General features: G+C 41.4%; 1 protein-coding gene and 1 long non-coding RNA gene across 5 annotated transcripts in view; one reads left to right on the top strand and one right to left on the bottom strand.

Annotated features, from left to right (window-relative positions):
• LOC116702473 (uncharacterized) overlaps positions 1–8,640 on the top strand; it is a 25,275-nt gene extending 16,635 nt beyond the window's left edge. The window contains exons 3-4 of the long non-coding RNA XR_004335172.1: positions 3,753–3,762; positions 8,213–8,640. This is a non-coding gene — a long non-coding RNA (uncharacterized LOC116702473). The remainder of the gene's footprint in view (positions 1–3,752; positions 3,763–8,212) is intronic.
• Positions 1–17,535, bottom strand: part of cacna1ha (calcium channel, voltage-dependent, T type, alpha 1H subunit a) — a 114,406-nt gene extending 96,871 nt beyond the window's left edge. For 2 of the 4 annotated variants that reach the window (XM_032536679.1, XM_032536678.1), the window contains exons 1-2: positions 17,032–17,535; positions 14,932–15,422 (exon numbers count right to left, since the gene is read on the bottom strand). In XM_032536679.1, coding sequence (XP_032392570.1) covers positions 14,932–15,398 — 467 coding nt within the window. In that variant the 5' untranslated portion in view covers positions 15,399–15,422; positions 17,032–17,535. The remainder of the gene's footprint in view (positions 1–14,931; positions 15,423–17,031) is intronic. The other 2 variants (XM_032536676.1, XM_032536677.1) reach the window with 2 other exon arrangements.
• Between the last annotated feature and the right edge of the window lie 250 nt (positions 17,536–17,785).

The raw sequence follows: 17,785 nt of genomic DNA on the forward strand, positions 1-17,785 counted from the left end.
TGCGTGCGTGCGTGCGTGCGTGCGTGCGTGCGTGCGTGCGTGCGTGCATGTTGAGAAAAATGCAGTGTGTGTTTTGCAGTTTTCATGAGTGTTTTGAACTGTGATAATAGAGGTCCATTAGAAAGCAGAAAGGGATCCACTGAGAGCAGCGTTCCTTTATTACAGCCTAATGGACATTAAGCAGCAGTCTTACACACACGCACACAGACACACGCACGCACACGCACACGCACACACACACACACACACACAAACACACATACACAGAGCAGCAAATAAGAAGCCTTTCCTCCAAGAGACAATTAATGATCATCTGAGCTGTTAATCCATCTGCATTGACCTACTGCCTGTGTGTGTGTGTGTGTGTGTGTGTGTGTGTGTGTGTATAACCTTTATGAGGTGAGACAAACAATGCCAAGTTCAATCCAGAGAAGAATAAATCATTCACAGGAAGGACAGTTCCCTGGTTTGGTTCAGTGACAGACTGACTGCATGGATTAGCCTTCGAGCGGATGTGTACTTAAATATATCCACATGCAGCCTGTTTTTCAATAGACATTAAAAACTGGAACTGACAACGAACTGCAGTGACACAAAAATCAAGAGTTTACATCATTTAAACAAATACTGAGGACCACTAAAAAAAAATTGTGACATCAGACACTTACATACAAATATCCATATCTATTTATTTATCTATGTTAATACTTGTTTGTACTTGACTGTTAAAATTGATAATTATGACCTGTGTTTTTCAAATATCCAGCAATGACAATTAAAAAAGAAGTCATGTCTGACTTGTGTTCCTTGTTGAAAACAATACAATCTTTAGGCCTGCACTGACAACAGCAGTATAATTCCCCATTTTGACAGTCTGATTAATATTCAAACCAGTGTGTAGAACTTTGACACTGAAGGTAGTGAGCTGTAATTACCTAACTGAAGGAAATATTATAGATTGACAAATTTTAATATCATATTTGCACAAGCTTTCTTCTTGTGTGACTAATGTGCAGTACAGAATGTTTCTTAAGGAAGACATCTATTGCGTGCAATTCTATACATACATGCACCTCGGACTTCAAGACGTGATTGACATAATTCTTGGATGATTCAACATAAGAGTATGAGACTGGAATAAGAAAAGCTCAAATTGCAAAACTTGATATGTCTTTGCTCAGATGACCAAATTCAATCAAGCAACAAAACAATGTGACGTCTCCTCTGACTCTGCCCGTCTCTTTGGGATTTCACTGGGTCAGTTTAATTTGGTGTGGATTACATCCTCCAACAGATATGAAGTCACCCAAAAAAATGTAGATACGAGCAGCGATTCAGCATTGAGCATGACTGCTAGGTCAGCTTAGCCCTCTTGTCTTTTCTTTGTTTTACGTGGGTGATGTATTACTCCAGTCCACAACAGCGACTACTTTGATGTTTTGAAAGTTCATCTGTCATTTAGTCATCATGATATTGCCTTTTTAGCTTCTGCAAACGCTGCTATAGACTTTTAAATGGTAGCTTCACTGTATTATGGTAAAACACACTTGCACATACAGTCCCTATTACAGACAAGCACTGTAAGCCTTAAGTTACTCTTCATTTCCCCTCCCCCCTTTTCTATTTCAGACCACACACACCTTTCTATATAACACTCATAAATAATGTACTTACTATTGACTCAGCACTCAAACGTGGACACTAACTCACACATTGTAGATCGACATACCCCTCCCCAATGCTTTAAAGGGCAGCAGTGCCATTCTGTTGCCTAGTAACCAGGTAGTTTCTAGTAAGAGCCTCTTCGCCGAGAGAATCCCACTGTCCTAGACTTATCCCTCTACCTCTCACACCCACTCTCGTACTCTCACACACACACACACACACACACACACACACACACACACACACACACACACACAAACATTGCAGTACACATTTGTGCTGTTTGAAGGTGCTTTCATTAAACTCTGCACGTGCAGTTTGAATTTACTCGGCTTTTTTCTTCACCATCAACCTTCAATTACCACTCTGCTGTAAACTAGGTTGCAGTGACTCCTATTCTTCACATTACACACCTATGCACATTGTGTAGCTTTCTCTCTCTTTCTCACACACACACAGACACAGACAAACACACACACACACACACACACACACACACACACACGCACGCACACAGTCCTGCATAGTGGCCCATTTTGGCCCATTTTGTAGACAAAGCAAAGACACGTGAGAGAGAGTGGAAAAGAACCAGAGAGAAGAGGCTGCAGTTTTCAGGTCTCTAGACAGATACACTTAACTATCAGGCTTTATGCGTTATACACTGCTGCTGTAAAAGCATCTTTTACTATATCTTACACACACAAACACATCACACAAATATGGGCACCCAACAAGCAAGGAGCAACACATTTGCCACAAGAGGCAGCCATAAAACAGCCAAGGTCACTTTTACTCTTTACATTAACAGTAATTGCAAAACACAACATAAACTATTCTAAGTGTATAGAAATGCCCTAAAATAATAATATTAATGTCAACCAAATAGCTCCACTCAGTGCATATTTTATGGAGTGCAAAACTCTTATTTGAGATTCTCTTTCTTTGCTTTTTCGCGTATTTGGACGACATCATGTGCAGCAGAGATTGAAACTGTGCGAAAAAAAGATGTTCTTTGTTAGTATAATGGAGGCCTGCGCAGAAACAAAGTTATACATGCTAAAACATTGCAGTAATATGATCTCTATCTCTCTTTCTTGCTCACACACTCACACACATACAGTGCTGTCCGCATTGCCATGACAACTTAGTGCTAGATGCTGATGGGTTTCCCAGATCTATCATTTATTCATCCATCTCTGCATTACTCTTTAATACTATGACATACACACACGCACACACGCACGAACACACGCACGCACGCACGCACGCACGCACGCACGCACCCTTATACATGGTTTGATTAATGCATGCACTCCCACCCGCTTCGTAACATACGCCCTTATTTACGAGCTGGTTTGATCCTCAGAGTTTATACCACAGAAGAAATCTGTATCTGTGTGTGTCCATCTGCAGAAAAAAATGTGTAACTGTGCTTATGTGAATTGGGGTGAGCAATTTTTGTTGGCTTTAAAACATTGTGTGAAATGAAAAGCTGTCAATACAAAGTAGGCCATTACAAATGGTGTGTGCCTCTTTCTCTTCCTTTGTGTGTGTGTGTGTGTGTGTGTGTGTGTGTGTGTGTGTGTGTGTGTGTGTGAGAGAGTGTGAGACTTTCTGTCATTCTAACCATATTTCAAACAGTAATATGATCAGAAGCAAGACGAGGGCTGCTGTGTTATGCATGTGGAGCTTGACTGTGGGGAAACAGCTCAGAACAGCGAGAACACAGACACACATAAAGTACACACATACGCACTCACGCACGCACGCCAATAACAAAAAAGCTCATTAGACACAGCAGCGCAGCTACTGAACAGAAAACCCAACAAGGCAATATGACCTAAAAACATAACTGAATCCTAAGCAATCCGTTGAAGATGGATGAAGAGAAGGAGCTCCAGCAGACCGTGAGGGTCCACCGACAAACCCAACCCTGGCACGATGCAGGGTCCCTGGGGAGCCCTTTGCTGGCCTACCCCTCCCAGCTCCTCCTCCAGAAGAAGAAATACATTATCGCCTTTTCAGGTTGTTTCTCGCATCTTGAGGATGATATTGTGTGTGTGTGTTGATTGGAGATGCACTATGAGGTAAAGTGTGGTCTGTGGCAGCTCAGTATTTCAACTGTACCTGCTGACTCTGTCTTTCCGACCCCTTTTTATAACCATCGGCCTGGATAAATCCACTTTTACTGAACTTTATTCCCCCTTCAGATCAACCCAGCCTGGGAATCGGTCGATGTAAAATGCTGAGACAATGAGGGGAATGAGGAGAGAGAAAGAAACACCCTGACATTTTATTTCAGTCACTGATTTCAAAAGAGAACCCTTAGATGAGTGTATGTGAACATGTAAATGCATATTCCATACAAACTTGCATAAGTGATCCCTGGCTCCAATATAGCAACATGGGGGGGTCTACAAGTGATTTGGTGCATTTGTACTAATGACTCACACACATTTTAGCAGCAGGAAAAGAAGAATGAGAAAGAAAGAGAATAGAAAAGAGAAACAAAGAAAGATCACACATTATTCAGCAGCAGCAGCAGCTTTTTTGGAGAGAGACAGGGTGAGGGAGGGGTTGGTTGAGAGAGTAGTTGTGTCTTGAGGACAAGAAAGCTGCTGCATCTTCACTGCAGCAACCATCAACTAGGAGAGAAAGATAATAAAAAGCACAACAGAGAGCAGAGAAGTACAGGCTCATCACTCACACCTGTGATTGGCAGAACGCTGTGTCCAATTGTCAGACATGAACGCTGTCGTGAAATACACACGGTGTGATGAATAGATTGGATTTAAATGACCAAATTCTGTTCTTTTCACTTCTTGCCTTGTTCTTGTCCATCTCCTGCTCTTTCATCATCCCCTCTCTCTGTCCTCAATCTCCTCTTGATCCCTTTCATCCTTTCCTTCTCTCCTTGCTCTTGTCGCAACTTTTAACTCCCACCTTTTTCCAACATCGTGTACTTCTTTGACCTCACCTGTCTGTTTTCCAACCCCAGACTTCATTTGCGTCTTCTTTCCATTTTTTCTATCCCTCCATTTTTCCCTTTCTTTAATGTCCATCCATCCACACACTTCCTTCATGTGGACTACTATAAGAGAAACGGCATTGCATTATTTGTACGTATATCCTTGTGAGTGACAGAGTAGGTTTTGGAAGGTGGGTTGATCTGTGGAATACACTTCTAGACCATTATCAACATGACGCGTAGCCATGGCAACAGCTCCCGACAAGCCCTCCCACAGCAAAGGAGCGCCAATCAGTATGGCACTGCCAATACAGGGAAGATGATGGACAGATCTGAGAGTGAAAAGACAAACTAAAGACCAAAGAAACCAGTTGCCACTTGCCTTCATTTGTTTTTACTGCTTTCCTGCTAACGTTTTTTCTTTTTGCAATCTAATATTACACACAGTCAAATGCAATAAATACTAGACAAAAAGCAGTAATAAACCCTGAAAAGGCTAAGCGGCTATTCATGGATTGTCTGATAGTATCAGGACAATGGCAGGTGGAAAGAAGCGTCTGGCAGCACCCTGTGTCAGAGAGGTGGTACATGTCTGTCTGCAGCTCTCACCTGGACAACTGTGCAGTCAGCATCGACAAGGACTAAAGTGTGTAGGGAATTAAAGGTGCACTATGCGTTCCTGCATGGTCAATTCTGTTGACGTTCCAAGTAAAGTAAAAAGAAAACAGAGCAAGCTCGTCCCTCCCCCCATGTTTCAGTAACTGTCATGACTAACTGACTAACTGTCACTAATCCCCTCCCCCAACCATCTTGTCAGTGATTGGCTGGTGACATTTTACGACCCCCGTGTTGTCTCCCGAGACCGGGCTTTTTCACAATGTATTCAGGGGGCTGGCAACTAGAGATTTAAGACAAAAATGAAATTGCGCTGAAACCATGCAGGAACTCATAGTGCACCTGTAAACTGAGACAAAAAATAGAGTAAAAACCTATTGACCCTTTTTTACTGTTATTAGACACCAAAGGGATGTTAAAGAACTCAATAGTCGATTCCTTAACAGATTAACCCTCTGACCCTGAACACCAGCTTCACTCAGTTTGACCTTTATCCTTTGACACAACCGACTCATCAGTATGCTCTGATGAACTGCAACCTGGTTAGCTGCTGGCAGATTACTCTATATATACTACTCATGTCTACACAATGTCTCCTTGTGCATCCAACTGTAGTTATGGGCAGACACAACATTTTTACCCTTAAGAGAATGGTTTTGCGAAATATGCTCATTCACTTCCTGGCCGAGAGTTACACAGATAGCAGTCTGACATCTGTATGGTCAATACAGTTCAGCAGGTGGTCAGTTTAGCGTAGAAAAAAAAAGAGCTCAGCTCCTCAGCTTCAGTTTTCGTATGGTTAAACAAAGAAGGTATGGTGTGTTTATGAGTTTAGAGGTGCTGGTAAGCAGAGTGTGTTACCTTCGGACTGAGTCAGGCAGCCTGTTTCAATGTTTTCAGTCTTTATGCTAAGTTAAGCTAACCAGCTAAACTTAATATTTACCGTGCAGACATGAGAGTGGTATCAACTGTCTCATCTCACTCTCAGCAAGAAAGCAAATAAGCATATTTCCCAAAATGTCGAACTATAGCGAATGTCGACGATAACTTCACAGACAGCCATCGGTGGTCAAAAACATAAGCACACTAAAATTGAGACACACACACACTGTAGAGGGCTTTTTTGGAGTCAGACGCTCAGAGCCTGAGGCAGGTGAGGGTCACTGCCGTTGAGTGTATACAGACTCCACGTGTAAACCCTGCGTTTACACTCAAGAAAGTCAGCACTATTAGTTCAAGATCATTTTGTGAAACAGTCTGTAAACAACGAGCCTGGGGATAAACAAAGATCCTACTGTACTGGAAGTAATCCCACAACACACACACACACACCATAATATCCTTTGCACACATGCACCTACACAGCAGCACACACACACACCTACCCAGCCACACACTCACACACACATACACACACACACACACACACAGGCTTGCACACACAGATATAAACATTAATAAACACCTGGAGGGCCTGCTAACACTTATTATGTATGGCTACATAATGCATTTCTGAACAATATCAACACGAAGGGCTGTGTATCGTTTCAAATTTCTTTTTAGTTTGTGTTTTTACAAACCTTTAGTTTCATTTAACAAATATCTGTGAAAGAACTTTTCAGACTTGAAAGTTTGAAATGGCAAAACAATCATTTTGATTCAAAAATATACAGTAAGCTATGCGTAATAATTAATTAAAAGTATGAATGTGAAAAATCCTTCAGCGCCAGCTTCCACTACTTGACATTCATCTGTGCTATTGCACTGAATTATAAAGAGACCATTATAAAGTCCTTTAAAGTGTGGATTAATTTGATAATTTTCTTTTGAAAGGTACACATAACACTTAAGGCTATGTGCACACTTGGAGTCTGTTTTGACAGGGAAAAGTTGACTAAGGCGCTTTTGTAGAATAAAAAGAAGCGGTTGGCAGCGTTCTGGTTCCTAAAAGCAGCCAAGAGTATCTTTTGTTGCTATAACAACAGCTACTGCTACAGGCTCCTAGAGAGCTACGTGAAGCAGTGCTAATGCTAATGCTAGATAAAACAAAGCGCTGGAGCAAGCTGGACAAAGAACAGAGAGTGAGAGAGGTGCAGCTAACGTTAGATAAAACCAAGTGAGTTCCCTGTACGGGTCGTATTAACTCGCTGTGCCCTGACTGGCACAGTCTTGTTGTTATGGAAACGAAAGGTCTAGCTACTACGCTTGTCATTGGTCGGCTATCAAATTAGCGCTTGACGTAGGGCGTTTTTTCAGAAAAGGCAAAGTTTTTACAACTTCAAAAAGACCCCCTGAGCTGCAGCAAAATAAGTTGGCAGTGGCGCTCACAACTTTAAAAGAAATACTTTTTACTTACTAAAGCATACGCTGGCAGCTTAAAAAAGACGGCAAGTGTGAACATAGCATAAGGTATTTTCTGCTTCTCCTATGTTGTTCTAAAGTAACAGTAATGTATTTTTATGTAAGAAATGTACTGTTGTAATGTACTGTTCAGTCTTAACAGGAAGTTTGTTTTATTTTATGAACTGAACTGTATAGCTTTGCTCCATCTTTTCCTGGGAAGTTACAAATGTTAAACACTTTATTTACATTTGGTTTACACTTAAAGCCTGTGTACATAACAATTATACTAGAAGGATGATGTCTATATGTTTTGGAGCTAAAATTGCATTTATAGTCAAGCTTAAATTTTTTTATTAGGGACAATGTCTGTGTGGCAGGGCTGCTGTGTAGTTTGCAACGCTACTACTGTTGGTGTACTGCTGACACCATGTTGGCTAGTGTGAAGCATTTAGTGACTGTTCATGACATTACACATGCATGCTATGAATTTTCACAATTTCACTGAAATTATGTATTTTAGTTTTTTTTAATATCATTGTGCCATATCTGGTGCCTTGCAATCCAGTGCTAAAATGTAAGTTTGCTCATTGTCCATCACAGACCACTACGCAGAGATTTAAGATTTAAGGTTCTGCGGAGGCTCCAAGCAGAGCTTTCGCCGTAGCCTACATAAATGGCCTGACGTTTATACTTGTGCGTTGGTGTGTGTGTCGAGCCGGCAGGTTTGTGTGTTGGGAGTGGGTGATTGAGCGAGGGAACAAGTGAGAGAGTGACGGTGATTAGCTTCGGAGCTAGTAGCGACTCTAGACTCTAGAGTCAAAGTGAGAGAAACAAAGTGTCTCCCCTGTTCTTTCTGACCAAGGTAGGAAATCTGTAGCAGGAAAAGTTAACCCGCTCCTTGATTTTAGGTTGTTTATGGAGAAGGAGAACCAAGAAATGAGTCGGGGGAAATGCAACGAGAGGTGCACGTCTGGCTACGGCGTAGGGTTGTGTCTCCACATACGTAGCAAGAGCGTAGATTTTACGCAGAAGTATAGATCAAGTTTTAGACTCACTACACATATACTGCACACACATGTACACAGATACACAAACATTGTGAGGACTATGCAGGGTGTGCCAGGATTTTACGTCAGAGACAGGATCCCTCTGTCTCTGATGTATTACACACCTCATGACCCCCAATCTGCTGTTACCATGAGCACAAGCCAAATATAATGAGTCACCACACGCACACGCATACGCACACACACACACACACACGCACACACAGCTCAATATATATATACAGTGAGACTGGTGGAGAGGGTGATGCACCGAAGCCTGTCTGTGGGAGAAGGACCAACTGGGAGCTCTTTTTATCCCTCACACTTCAACAATGTTTAAGACATAACCACACACTACTAATTTTGAAATTACATTAATGTGGGAGTCAAAAGAAGTGAACAATTAAAACTTCTTGCCCTGAAAACAGCGCTTATTAGGGTCATTTTATCCCTTCTGTGCTGTAGCTTGTAAGACTTCCCTGTACGCAAACAGTAAGGCCTCGTATCATCCGAAACCTTTATCTCCAGGCTGCAGTTTGATGAGATTCTTCATGCAAAAATCATTCAAATCACCTGTTTCATTTATTTTTAACCAATGGTCCTCACAATGTTTTCCTGCTAAAATAAGAAAGAAATAAAACAGGTTGATCTCTGTGTGCGTGCGTGCGTGCGTACATGAGCGTCTTCGCATGTGCCCACAATCTGCATTCATTTATGAAGGAAGTGCAAGAGGCCCTCTCAAAGGAGTTTAGAGTCTAGGATGACTAATGGAGACAGAAAGCATGATGAATCCACTCATCTGTAATGGCTGAACCTTGCCTGGCCCCCAGAACCTGATCTAATCAGCCTGCGTTAGCTTGTTATCCTTTTACACTGTGTAACCTTGTGTCACAAGAGGTGTTAAAACTAAAAGAGTCGATTCAGGTGTAATTGACTGCACCTCATTATCTACTGGATAGATTCCTTGTTGGGAACACACACGGCTGGATTCAGCCTGTGAGCTTCAAGTGTCTTTACATTCCTGCCAAACGAGCAGCCATTGGTTAATCTAGTAGACTTCAGAAGTCAACTAACAATGGTATTATTATTAAATATTTCAGTTTTGATTAATCTGCTACATACAGTGTATTAAGGAATTCATTTTTTTGGCTTATAAAATGTTTGGAAACAAAGAAAAATCACCATTACAAGATCACAGAGCCTTTGGTGTTGTCTTCAAATTGCTTGTTTCATCTAAACAGTTCAAAACCCTAAGAGACTGGAACCACAATTTAACAACAATCACAAAACTTACTTTAAATTTCAAGAGGACTCATCATCTTAAAGTGATCTGTTTCTGTGTCTTGTTTAAAATGAAAGCCATCAAAAAAAATCGTAGCAATTTTTAATATTTTTATTGTATTGTATGGCGTACAAGTACAGAGCAAAGTAGTAAATAATATAAATCAATAGCTCGCTGCTGTAAGTGAAACTTCAGCAAAGACACATTTTTCTGGACATCCTAAGATGTTAAGGTACAGACGAGAAAGGAGGTCAGTTGATCGATGATGATGAGCCTCATGATCAATAATAATAAGAAATGTTGTTGCTGAAATGCTATTCTGGTAATTGTGAGCAACTGTTGATCTGTTTTTATTGTCACATGTGATTAGAAGCTTCCCAAACACAGATTAGATTCCTGTCAGGAATGTGGATTTTATATAATACAATTTGTTCAAAACAGTTTCATCACTGGTTTGTCCACTCTCCAGCATTTAAGGTTAGGTATTGCTTTATAAAAAAAGACAACCCTTATTTTTTTGTCCCTCCTCTCCCCAAAGTGTCCACACATTTGCGTAGCTGAGTGGCAGAGCATTTATGCTGCGGATATTTATGTAGCCCATTGTGGACCACCAACTCTGCAGTGCTTACACAGTGGGTCCTGTACACCCCCCCCCCAAACACACACACACACACACATACAGGCAGTCACTGAGGAATAAAACACAGAGCTGTCCAGTGAGATCACCTCCTCTATGACCAAACCTGGTTCCAGATTTAAACAAGCAGTTATAGTGCAATGCCAAGAATGTGACGGTGTGGGTCTCATTAATTATGTGTGTACAATCTTAGTACAAACAGTCCACGCTGTCGCCAAACAATGATGCATCTTGTACCATCAACTGGAAATCTGAAATATCTTCAGAAACAACCATAGAAGCATCTGCTTCATGGTAATATTGTACTGTACCTCAGCAGTCACTGCAGTATTACCCCTGCTACAGCGCTGTGAACAAAGCAGACTTAATGTAATGCAACACTAGCATCTGTGAAACAACCCGTACCTTCATTTTCATCTTCTCTGTCCTGGAAATATAACATATGAAAACAAGTTCAAAAACTGCAATGCCAGTAAACTGCGTCCTAGCCTTGAAATATCTAAATACACCTTCAGTTTTTGCATGCAAGTACCTACATAAGAGGAAACAGAGCTGGCCCGAATCCCTTCCACTTTATGTTGTATTCATCAAAAAAAAGCCAACAAGATGTTCATTTGTTTTCATTTCCAAAATGCCTGTGCACGTCTGCCTTCATTCTCAAAAAAGAAATCCTGTCCAAAAAAGTACCATTTTAAAAAGCCATGTCGGGCCAGTCACGCAAATAAGAAGAAGAAGAAGATGTTGGCCAATCAGAATCCTAACAAAAAGCTATTACAAGAAAGCTACGTGGCTGCAATGCATTCGGATGCCTCTGTGCCTAATATAGTGGAAGACTAACTCTACATTCATGTGTAAACATCTAAAAGTTAGAACCATGTCCACCATTGTATGAAATTTTACTTCATTTATGACACCTCACAAAACAGTGCACACCCTGAAGTTCCAAGCCCAAAACTTTTTTTTCCTGTCTACGCGACAACACAGTGGCAGGAAACTTTCAATAGATCTACATTCAGTGACCTAAAACACAGTTAGTGTGGACAAAAGGTCAAAATGCATAGATAAATCTACATTTAAACAAATACCTGTGTATGTGTGGACTAGGCCTTCCTGCTCATACTGCAGGGGCAGCCTCCGTGAATTGTGTAATGTTTTAATTTCACCGGGTACCTCTGTTCTGCAAGAGAGAATATAATGACTTTTTATTTCCATGCCTGGGTTCTTTAGTGTCTACAGTACGGCTATAACACTGTGATATTAATCCCCAAAGGGAGCTGGTAGAGATGCTTTGTTTTGCTCAGGGACATTTGATGGAGTAGATCCACGTCCACCAGTTTTAAGAAGGTCCCTGTAACTACTAGGCCTTTCCTCAAGGACACCAATTAAACCTTAAAAAGCCCAAAAACATTTTACACATTAAGATCAGTTTACTCATCCCGGAGACACCGGATGCATAATGTCTTCCCCGGCTCTTTTCTGAGTATGTCATCGGGGTTACTTTCATTTAATGAAGTCAGGTAATTTCAAATGTTGGTCCAAAAAAATCTGCGTTGTTAACTGGGGGTCATGGAGTTTGAATGACAAGGGCATTTAACAGACAGGAAAGGTCTAATGAAAGACACACTATCAATCATTCTAAATATTATATTATTATAACTCAATTGGGGATCACAGAGGGGATTATACACAGCCTGTTAACAGCAGTTAACCAAAGCCAGCCAGCATCAGATCCATATTTATATTTAAGAGTCGTGAAGGAAAGTTGACTAAACACGCACTGACCCATTTAGGCAGAGCCTCCTTGTGGCTTTGATCCGCGTCAGTGTCGGGCTGAGGTCTGAGGGTGGGGTGTGAATCCCCGATTCCCCCTCCTACAGCAGTAGTAAATAAATATGTACATGATGCAGCTACATACTCATGGAAAGACTGCATAACTGTGTATCTAGTCGTCTACAGCATTCATCAACAACTTCAAACACCTTGTCAAGATTCCCCACCAAAAGAAACTGCAACCGCACACACACACACACACACACACTAAAAAAATGCAAAACATCATGCAGTACTGTTACAAAATCATCTGTGGAATAAAAATAAGTCTAGTTTGCATTTTTAGGCTCTCAGTACCCTGTACAATAGATTCCAGGTACACAGGATTGCACTTAGCCAATAAATGTAACCCAGGGCCGGATGTTGTTTTTACACCACCCACTTTCCCGCATCAGGAATGAAAGAATATTGCAGTGGTTCTTCTACAGATTATTTTGGTAGAGTGCTTGAATTTGGATGCACATTCTGTCCTTTTTTGGCTCCAGTGTGCTAAAACATCCCACAGATGAAAATTATCCAGGTGGGATGTTAGCCTCAGGGGTAATAGCAGATACTAAAACATAGACTTGATTAGCTAGAAGCTGATTTCATGGGACTATTTGGCATCCCCAATTTAAAATGAATGATTTTTAGCTTAAAATGGTTGCCAGGAAACTGATACTGCCACCTCAAAGATAGTATTTAACTGTCTCCAAGCTAGCTCCAAACTAGCTCCAACTAGCCTACTGCTCCAAATAAGTGACAAAATAACAGCAACATGTCCCTATTTACATGTTGTGATTTGTATAGTCAAAGGGTGTACAAATTCCAAGGTCACATGACACACAGCCATCTTCTAACCGTATTCAAACTAGCAACAATGCTACTTCTGCTACTTGGGCGGAGTGATTTGCACAAAGCACACAAGAAGCATCGTGGAGATTGGCGTTTTTCAGGTGTTGTGCTAATCACACCGCCCAAGTAGCATTGCTTAGGCTTCTGAGAATATGGTGTTTCTGGCTCTGGAGCTGTGGTATCTGGATCTGTGGTTGGAGTCACCTGCTGCCTCCATGTTCCTGCTCGACACCCTCTGCTACAATTCTCCATGTCTCTCTCTCACCCTCTCTCTCTCTCTCTCTCTCTCTGTCTGTCTCTTCTCTGTCTCTCTTTTCTCGGTCTGTCTCTTTATCTCACCCCCAACCGGTTGAGGCAGATGACCGCCTAACCTGAGCCATGGTTCTGCCTCTTAAAAGGAAGTTTTTCCTTGCCACTGTCGTCCAGTGCTTGCTCTTGTTGGGAATTGTTGGGTTTCTGTAAATCACATCACAGAGTACAGTCTAGACCTGCCGTTAATTTTTCACTTACTGTACTGGGAGCAGTAGGCTAGGTGGAGCCGGTTACCTCCGGTATCTGTGGTAAGCTAGGCTAGCTAGGTGGGCGCACCACACAGAGTTACGACACGCAGGGAGAGGAGAAGGGTTTGTATGAACTTATCTAACTCTGGGGGATATGTTGAATAAGTTAAAGTTCCAAAAGTCCCCCTTGTGTTGTCCTCCCGGGTAAAAAAAACTGACGTTTTTTAGTTTTCACTAACACCTCCTTACTACCACTAGTTTGATGAGTTTAGTCAGGAAAGAAACTGATCAATTGTATTTGCAAGTAATCCAATCCATTTTTTGTGGTCATTTTGTTAACAAGAAACCTATATTTCAAATATAGACATTTTTTAAAGGGGTTCAATTTGACCCAAAGACAACAGGAGGGTTATTAAAAAATGTTTATTTAAAAAATATTAGTCATGCATAATTTCTCAAATAATTATATAATACTACTTTGTAAATGTTTCTGTTGTAACTGTTTTTCAGTTACAATCCTGTTGCTTTGTAAATCAGACACTGATGCCACAGTGCTTCATATAGCTAGGCTTTTTTTTTCCTAACTAAAATGTTTTGTGGTGGACAGGGGGTAGGCTACTACAATATATCATGGAGGTACATTATTAAAGAAAGTTAGAGAACCACTGCCTTATACCAACATTTAGTCATAGAAAAAAGCACAGATCAGTACACAAGATTAGATTATAAACCAACCAAATCTCAATCCAGCACAGGAGAGAAACTGCCCAAAGTAAAAGTAGCATTAACTTTATTCCCCAATGAAGAGGAGCTCAGGACAACTGCAGCAATACTGGTCATTCCTACATGTACAGCCACACACTTCATCACTCATCTCATATGCCTAAACAACGGCATCCTAAGGAGAATCAACCCCTAGTGACCTGTCAAATTCCACAGTGTGGAGCCTGCTACTGGTGCTTGTTTAGTCTCATATAAACAGGCAAGTTGCTACATTTACATGGTTAGAACAAAGCTTTACGAAAGCTGCACTGATTCACAACCGCTGACTACAGCACCATGTTTTAGACATAAAAACATATGAATCACATATCTTTGTATTCAAGGGATATGTGTAAACTATACGCAATACTCACACATACAGGAGCTAGGATATATTGGGTCTTACCAGGTGTCAGACAGAGTTAGGTTTCCAGCTTATGAAAGGATATGGGTTACAGACGACGCGAAGACACCAGTTGCGAGGCTTTGTTGTTTGCTTTAAGCAGAAGAAGGCCATGGGGGCCAGGACAGGGTACAGCTGCTGCTGCTGCTGCTGCTGCTCCTCCTCGGAAACGCAGTCTGGATCCCGAATAGGAGCCCTGATGCGAACTCCCAATGTTGGTCCACCTTCCACTTCCGGTTCCTGGTCTTCATGCTCCTGAACCTCGGGACTCCATTCTGCTCCATCGCCCCGACCAGTACCGCTTCTCCTCCTCCTCCTCCTCCCCCTCCTCTTCTCCACCTCCTCCTCTTCCTCCTCATCATGGCCTCCTCCAGGGTCAACATCCTGACCAGGGGCGTCATTCCTGTATGGCGTCGGAATAGCAAGCCTCACCTCCTCCCGCACCTTCTCCTGCACCTGTGCCTCCGGGCACTCTGCGTACTGAAAGCGCGCTCTCCCCTCGCCATCAGTCATGATAAAGCATCAGGCAGAGCCACTCTGCAGGTGGGGGAAATGGACAACAGTGTAGTGAAAGAGGCAGGAACGTAGAAGAGGAAAGAACATCCTAATGAATTGAAATCTATCTAATGATTGCAAAGAAACGGGTTGCACAATCTATCATTTTTTTATGGTCATCGCCATATCAACAGTCGCAATGAACACATCGCAAAGGGCTGCGACATGTCGTGAAAGACAGACAGAGATTGTTTGTGTTAGTTGAAGGAAAAGATGAGTAGTACACTTTAAAATGTCACTGGCATTCTTATTTTAATGGTGCCTTTTATAATTCAATGTTCAATTTGTTCAGAAAAAGCATGCTGGAAATGATTGCCTTTCATTGCTTTTAAATTAAACGTTTGTTGTATTTGAGCAGGCAACTGAAAGCAGCAGAAAGACAGGACTGAGTTCACTTGATTATTTGCTTATGTATCGCAATTAATATTGTTATCTTACTATTTAACACCGTAATCGCATATTTTCTTCGTATTGTGCAGCCCTAGCAGAGAAACAGTGACAGAAAAAGAAGAGGGTGGAAGAGAGAGAGATCAAGTCAAAGAGCATTTGGAGACAGATCACATAATAAGCCAAATAAACACTCTGATTGTTTGCTCCTACAATCCATCAACATTTAAAGTTCTTGCTTCTAATCAATCCACACACGGGTGACCAATGTGTGTTAACTAACCTTGTGGCACTACTAACTACTAACCTGTTTGTTTTTTAAGACCATTATTATCAAAAATGTCCTCTTCCAGTCTCTCTTTCCACTTAAAAGAACAAACTATCCCTATGACAAAAACATGAAATGGTCAAGAATCTTTCTTGGAAAATCAGATAAATATTGTCTGAATCTTATATAAGAGATACATTAATACAGTAAACATGAATTCTGATTATTGAGCACCACAAATTGATCTGCTGTTTCAGTGACACAATTTAATTAGAAACACAAATATGTATAAGTCCAATTACAAATAAGATATAAACTATATCCCTCCCATAGAAACATATTGTGATATTGTGAGAATAGTGTTTTTTTTGTTTTTTTTTACTCGGTCTCCCTCCTCTTCTTGTTGCTATGTGATTGAACAGATGGACTGCTCTGTCTCTGGTCTACTGGAGGTTTTTTAGCACACACCACGCAATGGTGGGCAGGGAATGCGCAAAAAAGAACAAACACACACACATTCACACACACATTAAATGCCACACTAATCCAGATTATTATAATAAGTAGATAGCATGGAAAACCAAACATTAGTTAATATAATCCAGCTAACAGACTTTTCTTTTTTTAAGGGGTTTTTAATGGGCTTTGTTGTCCATCGTTTGCCGTTGTGTGAGAGAAAAAAGCGCATCTGAAGCAGTTGCATGTTCTCCTGAAGGGACTGTACGACAAAGAAGGAAACATGTCAAACATGCTCTAATTAAGATAACTGCTAAAAAAGTACTTATGCATTTCAAACGGTGAAATAAAACCAGCGTGATGGAATAGAGCGCCCATCACCTGTGTGTTTTTTCGACATTAAAAAGTGGATCTTCGATGTGTATTTAAACAGTAGCCTACAGGCAAACAGAACAACTTTTTACTTTTTAAATAACCTACCTTATCGAGACGGAATCGGAAGTTCCCATAAGCATGATCCGTGACTTTCCGTGTTTCCAGCGCACCCAGCCTTTCCCAGCAGCCCGGAGCTTTCCTCCCTTCCTTTCCTCTCTTCAAATCTTCTTTCTTCTTCTTTTTTTTCTTTAAAAGATCAAAAGGTAATCCGAGAGCATAAACCACTGGAAGTAATCAAAGAAACACTTGAAGTAGTCTTCATTGGCGCGTTCGGTTATCATCTTTCCACATCCATTGCATCCATCCGTCCATCCTCGCTGAGGTGTTGGTTACGCAGCGTGGAGCGGAGATGCGCGCGCGAGGGTCGGGCCGTGTGGCTCTCTGTGTACTGATGCTCCGTGGTTGATCTGAAACCGACAAACTTGGCCCAGGACCCCGGAGTCCTGACACGTGACTTTATGCCGGCTATGGGGACGTAGCGCACAGCAGGAAACGCACACATGCGCGCGAAAAAGCCACGAAGAGCCAAGCTGGGCGCGCACGCTCCGCGGTGTTTCATGCATCATCGTACCGTCAGCAGTAGATAAGGGAAATAGAATGAAAAATATATTAGCCCATACCTCCCGAAGGTGTAAGAGACATTATTTGTATGTATTATTTTGGATTATGTATTAGTTATTCCATGAAATTCCTCTAATACAGTATTTAGCAGTAACATGCTTTTGTTTTCAGAAAAAAAAAAAAAATCCTTTTTTTTGTTTATATATATATACAAACACACACACACACACACACACAC

Source organism: Etheostoma spectabile, chromosome 15, assembly GCF_008692095.1.
Source record: "Etheostoma spectabile isolate EspeVRDwgs_2016 chromosome 15, UIUC_Espe_1.0, whole genome shotgun sequence".
Taxonomy (NCBI): domain Eukaryota; kingdom Metazoa; phylum Chordata; class Actinopteri; order Perciformes; family Percidae; genus Etheostoma; species Etheostoma spectabile.